The sequence below is a fragment of the Sinocyclocheilus rhinocerous genome, unplaced genomic scaffold (genome assembly GCF_001515625.1).
Source record: "Sinocyclocheilus rhinocerous isolate Xijiao unplaced genomic scaffold, SAMN03320098_v1.1 scaffold554, whole genome shotgun sequence".
Classification (NCBI taxonomy): Eukaryota; Metazoa; Chordata; class Actinopteri; order Cypriniformes; family Cyprinidae; genus Sinocyclocheilus; species Sinocyclocheilus rhinocerous.
The window spans coordinates 125,734-132,387 of NW_015627893.1; the positions used below are offsets into that span (position 1 = coordinate 125,734).

The 6,654-nt window shown below is 34.2% G+C and overlaps 1 protein-coding gene across 1 annotated transcript; it reads right to left on the reverse strand.

Annotated features, from left to right (window-relative positions):
* Positions 1–419: 419 nt before the first annotated feature.
* Positions 420–5,965, reverse strand: tnnc1a (troponin C type 1a (slow)). Its single transcript, XM_016548327.1, has 6 exons — positions 5,942–5,965; positions 2,950–2,980; positions 1,533–1,679; positions 858–972; positions 635–771; positions 420–509 (listed from the first exon to the last, which is right to left on the reverse strand). The coding sequence occupies exons 1-6, from the start codon at positions 5,963–5,965 to the stop codon at positions 478–480; spliced, it is 486 nt and encodes a 161-aa protein (XP_016403813.1). The 3' UTR covers positions 420–477.
* Positions 5,966–6,654: the final 689 nt, after the last annotated feature.

Consider the following 6,654-nt stretch of genomic DNA (forward strand, 5'->3'; position numbering starts at 1 on the left):
GAAAACAATAAGCACAGGCTCTCAAATGTAAACTCAGATTTTGCTAAAATAGATTGACAGATGTGGATCATGGTAATGTCTTTGGAATAGTTATTTCTTTCCAGGTATAAAACAATCTGCGGTAGAATAAAATTTATAACATTTATAGGCTCAGATTCCAAGGCTGGTCAGTGTGGTGTGATTTTGTTACATTATGGAACTATGACTAATTTCCTAAATATTTTGAATAGATGTATATATAAAGAGACAAATTAAACCCAAGCAAAGTCTTACATCTACACAAATTGGCCTTGACTTCAATTTTTACACGTGTAAAATAATTTAATCTTCTGAAAATATTGTGCTGAAAATGATAAGCAAAATAATGAGATATATCATAGACTCTCTGTTGATCTCGCATATCAAGCTTGAATATTTACTCTGCTTTTGTGTTCAGAAAACCCAGGGAGAAACACCAGGAAGACATTTCTTCATTATTTATTCCACCCCTTTCATGAACTCCAAGAACTCTGCAATAGAAGGATAGTGGAAATGATGGGAAAGGGACACATTGGGATACATTTGCATCAAACTGGTTCACTGTTTTTTTTCTTTTAATACCAGATAACTTGCATGCAACACAACACATGCTTACCATCATAATCAATTTTCCCATCACTGTTTTTGTCTCCATCCCTCATTAGCTCCTCAATGTCATCTTCAGTGATGGTTTCACCTGTAGCTTCCAGCATCAGCTTCAGTTCATCAAGATCAATGTAACCATCTGCATTCCTGTCCAAATACAATCAAAACCCATCAGAAACCCCTAAACCCACCGCAGGTCAGTTCTCTTAGTTCAGTTCAAGAACAAAACATACTTATCAAACATACGGAAGAGTTCTGCCAGTTCTTCCTCTGACTTTCCTTTGCTATCATCTTTCATGCACCTCACCATCATGACCAAAAACTCCTCAAAATCCACCGTACCACTGCCTGCATAAGTACACCAACAGTCATTATAGCACAAGCTTATTTTTGAATTTTAATGACAGTATACTCTTAAAAATAAAGGTGCTTCACGATGCAATAGAAGAACCTTTGTCTAAATGGTTGCATAAAGAACCATTAACATCTGAAGAAACTTTCTGTTTCACGAAAGGTTCTTTGTGGCGAAAGAAGGTTCTTCAGATTATAAAAAGGTAAGAAAGAGATGGTTCTGTGACTGAATGGTTCTTTGTGGAACCAAAAATGGTTCTTCTATGGCATCGCTGTGAAGAACCTTTTAAGCACCTTTATTTTTATGAGTGTACCTGCACTGACATTTCATGTTAAGAGATTTTAATTCTACAGTCTTGTTTTTCCCTCTAGAATGTTCCTTTTGTTTTTCAATTATTATTCAGTTAAATCTGAAAATTAGTATCAATGGTAAACACGTTGATAAACAAAAAATTAAAACTACTACTTGATAGTTATAAAGATTATTTTTATGCTAAGTTTGGAGCAACATGAGGGTGAGTAAATGAAGTCAGCGTTCTGGATTGTTCTGGATTTACCGTCCTCATCCACCTCATCAATCATCTCCTGGAGCTCCTCCGGCGTGGGGTTCTGGCCCAGCATCCTCAACACCTTCCCGAGCTCCTTAGTGCTGATGCATCCATCCTCAGCATCCTGAACGAAAATATCAAATGCTGCGCGGAACTCTACAAAACACCAACACAGAACTTTAGTTTACAGTACAGTTTCTCTCGCAGGAACCACTTAATAATAAAAGCACAAAAGCAGTCTTAAGTAGTACAGGTATATTTGTAGCAATAGCCAAAAATACATTGTATGGGTCAAAATGATACATTGTTCTTTTATGTCAAAAATCATTAGGACATTAAGTAAAGATCATGTTCCATGAAGATAGTTTGTAAATTTCCTACTGTAAATATATCAAAACTTAATTTTTGATTTGTACTATGCTTTGCTAAAGATTTCATTTGGACAACTTTAAAGGTGATTTTCTCAATATTTAGATTTTTTTGCACCCTCAGATTCCAGATTTTCAAATAGTTGTATCTCGGCCAAATATTGTCCTATCCTAACAAACCATACATCAATGGAAAGCTTATTTATTCAGCTTATATACATTATGTATAAATCTCAATTAAAAAAAATGTACCCTTATGACTGGTTTTGTGGTCCAGGGTCACATATTGATAGTGTGAGTCAGTTTAGTAAGTCATTATTGCACATAGGCTCTGAATAATGTCGTTGTTTTATTAGTTGGGCACAGGTGTTAAATTCAGGCAGATTTTTTTTTTTTAAATCGGTAGTCCTGCAATGTTAGAAGTGCTTCAAATTCATAAACATACAGTACTTTGAAAAAGCTGTTCTATAATTCCATTAAAATAAACTACAAATGGAGTGGGCTTTGAACAACTGACAGAATAATCTGTCCAGGCTGGGCCATCCCACCAAATTCACCTTACAAGCAGAGCGTGAGACACTACAGAAAGTCCAAAAGAAGCCCAGGGTGTTATGATAGGATCTACAGGCAGCTCTTCACAGCAAATGTAAACGAGTTAACCATTAGAAAGAGGCTGCAAGAAGATACTGTCCAACATCAAAATTAACTTCTAAATACAATGTGCACAGATGAGTCAACGTAGAGTTCAAATATCACGTTTGACTGAAGTGTAAGTGGACCTTTCAACACAATCACCCAAATCATGCAAGAACACAAAGGAATGACTTGGAATGGCCAACGTAAAGTCCAGCTCTCAAATCCAGTTGAAATAGTATACGTGGACTTAAAGCAGGCCATTCCTCATTTTCATTTTCATTTTACATTGTTGTAATTAACTTTTTTCACAGCACTGTATGTAGCAAAAAAGGTGTAATCTAGAGGCATTGTAGAATATAAAACATAATGTTCATGGCCATTCTGAGACCAAATGCTGTTTGATGCATAGTATTATACCATACCATTCTTCTGCTCATCTGTGAGCTGCTCTACCTGATGAAGACATTCATGGGTCAATAGTCATACTGTATACACACATAATATACTCTACACATATTAACGCAAACATGCATCCACACATATATTACAATCATTTTGGTCAGTGGAAGGATTTACATTTATTTTAAATGGGTTTTGCCATTGTTGTGACCATGTTACTTAACCTTGCAACCAAATAATGACATGATTTGTGTGATATTTTTGCAGCAACAAACATGAACTGAAATATTAAATATATTTATTAAATCAAAGGATCTAATAAAATAAAAAACATTATAGAGTAACAGGGTTGCCTCACACAGTTGGGCACGGTTGCTCAGTCTGGAGATTTACTTCCAACCCTCCTCTAATATAATGTGTAATTCTTTAACAAACTTCACAAGCTTCATTATCTCTGTACATTTGTGTAGTTATTTATTGCATGGGAAGCATCACCAGTCAATCACAAATAAGTGTGCATGTGTTAATGATATCTATATGATGATTTTTTAAATATGGTATTATATGTAGCAACCATATGTCAACAATACAACACTATTTATATATGCAGCTTGATTAAAAAAATATACACAAAAAAGAATATACAAAAAATCTGGATGTTTATATATGGTAATATATATGTACTGTATATATAAATAAAATTGTTCCAATTTCTAATTTCATATATGTTTTACTTCATATGACAATATATTTCATATGTGACCCTGGACCACAAAACCAGTCATAAGGGTCAATTTTTTTAAATTAAGATTTATACATCATCTGAAAGCTGAAATACATAAGCTTTCCATTGATGTATGGTTTGTTAGGATCGGACAATATTTGGCCGAGATACAACTATTTGAAAATCTGGAATCTGAGGGTACAAAAAAATCAAAATATTGAGAAAATCGCCTTTAAAGTTGTCCAAATGAAGTTCTTAGCAATGCATATTACTAATCAAAAATTAAGTTTTGATATATTTAAGGTAGGAAATTCACAAAAATATCTTCATGGAACATGATATTTACTTAATAACCTAATGATTTTTGGCATTAAAGAAAAATCGATAATTTTGACCCATACAGTGTATTTTTGGCTATTGCTACAAATTTATCCGTGCTACTTGGTTGGACTGGTTTTGTGGTCCAGGGTCACATATATGGACATTTAATATATGTACATGTATTTGCATATGGGCTGTTTAAAAGTTGTGTCATCATTAGCATCATGTTTGCTTTAGTCCAAACCAATATTTTATCCAAAAACAGACTGAGGTTAGATCTGAGTAATGCGGATTACACACAGCAGATAAAGGTACTCTGGAGTTAAAAATAACAAACTGCAGATAAAGGACATGATATGAGGATGGGACATGACAATAGATGGGTAATCCGGCAAAGCTAACTCATGAGACAGCTGCTTAAGTAAATTACTGTCTATAGTCCCATGTCGGATCCAACACAAACCACCACAATAGTGTGACACAAACATGTGTCAGGATGTTCCTCTCAGACTCACAGTCTCATGTACATCTCAGAGAGATCAGTGGAGACACACACACACACACACACACACACACACACACACACACAGAATCAATGCTGGAATCTGACTTTGAGTGTTTTATCTTAAGCGCCTGCTTTTCCAGCATGCAGACATACATGCATGGCTGAGCAAAGCATGCCAAAATTAGCCATGGGAAGTAGGCGGTGCTCCATGTGTAGTCATGAATGATAGCATCTCTGCTCTCTCGAGTAGCTCCTATCTAACTCTGATAATAGTCAAGAGTCAAGGTATTTTCAGTTCTCTTTTTAACGCTTATGGCATAAAGTTGGCCAGTTGAGTGATGTACTATCCTGTATGACTAACATTTACACACATTTTAATTGCATTCTAAGTGTGAGTCATTGTTGCCGCAATAGAGAAAATAATGTTGTATTATAGTTTGACCGTTCATACGTAGTTGTATAAATCGTTAAAATATAATCTTAGCCTCAGATATTCACTCTTTCTATTAAACAATGTAATTTGTGAAGCATTATAATGCACCTTATAATAAGTATGTTTTCATAATAGTTTTTTATAATTTTTATAATTATAATTTTTTTTTTTCACAGCTGTAATAAATGTTTGTGGATATTCATGGTTACCTTTAAATGGTAGAGTTGACTACAACACATGATCAGCACTAAATGTCAAATGAAATGTGTTATACTAATGTGTTATAAGGTAAGTTGGGGGAAGATGCCCCCCTTAAGAACAATGTGCCTTTACTTTTAAATTGTAATGTATTTAGATAGAAATTTGGCATGTACAGAATGATTAGCCAATGTGTTATTAAGAGAAATAAATAAACAGTTGCTAATTTAGTTCTTTTTATATATATTAAATGTCATTAATGTAAAATACTAAATTAACTACTCTATTTAAAATGGATTTTTTTTACAATTTACAATTTAGTTGAACAATTGAATAACTGCTAACAGAAAAAGTAGAATTCCAGTAAAATAAATTGGATTATATAAGGTAAATTTATTATGACAATCAAGCAATTCATTCAGTTAGTTTATAGGTTTTAATGAATGCATAAGTAAATACAATTACTGAATAATAACCCCATTAATTAATTAAATTGAAAATTAAATTGAAAATAATGACATTTAATAATAATAACAGCCTTCTATGCCAGTTCTGGGAGGGGCGTCTTACCCCAAGGGTTTAATTTGATCTTTTTACTGCAAATTAAAGACAATGACAATGTCAAGGAAAAAAAACCCCACACAAACAACAACAGAAATAACACCCCACTTTTCAAAAGTGCAACCTTGAATAGGTAAGTGTTATGATGTTATAATACTGTAGTTACAACTATTTATGAAATTTCTTTTGTTGGCAAACTTTGTTTTAAAGGCAAGAAAGCCAAGAAAGTGCTATGTGGAAAATTTGCCAGAAAAAACAAATGCATAGACTCACCGCTGCTTTATAAATATCATTCATTGTATGTCACCTGTGAGGAGATCAGGCGAAGTGCTGGCACTGATGGAGAGCAGAAAACACAGTGCTAAATGAGCTTTAGGACAGCCTGTTCCCTCCTGCCCCTCTGAGTATGGGACGTCCAAAACAACTATGTGGTCATGATGGGGGTTCACTCAAAAATGTGAGGGCAAACTATCAGCAAACAAATCTAATCTTTGTGTCTGAGCAAATAAATTAACTTGCATTCATTTTAATATACCAGTAAAATAAAATAAAAAATAATAAAATAATAAAACAAATTAAAATAATAAAACAAAATAAAATAATAAAATAAAATACAATAAAACAAAATTATAAAATAAAATAAAATAAAATAAAATAAAATAAAATAAAATAAAATAAAATAAAATAAAATAAAATAAAATAAAATAAAATAAACTGAACTCTTAGTCTGCCCTGTTATGGTTAAGGAGACTGTTGCTGAGCTGCTTGCCTGTCCTGTAGAAGTCATCAAGGCTGGTAATAAACTCTCTGTGCTCTTGTTTGCAGTTCTGTCGCTAGGGGGGTCATCTGCCTGGTCAGCTCCGCTGAGGTGGTCTTTAGTTCCACCCTTGTTGTCTGGCAAGCTCACGGCTCCGCTCTGGTCGCGCGCCGGGGTTCCTGATCGGCCAGAGCCTCGCTGGTCGGTCCCTCCGGCCCCGCCTTGGCCA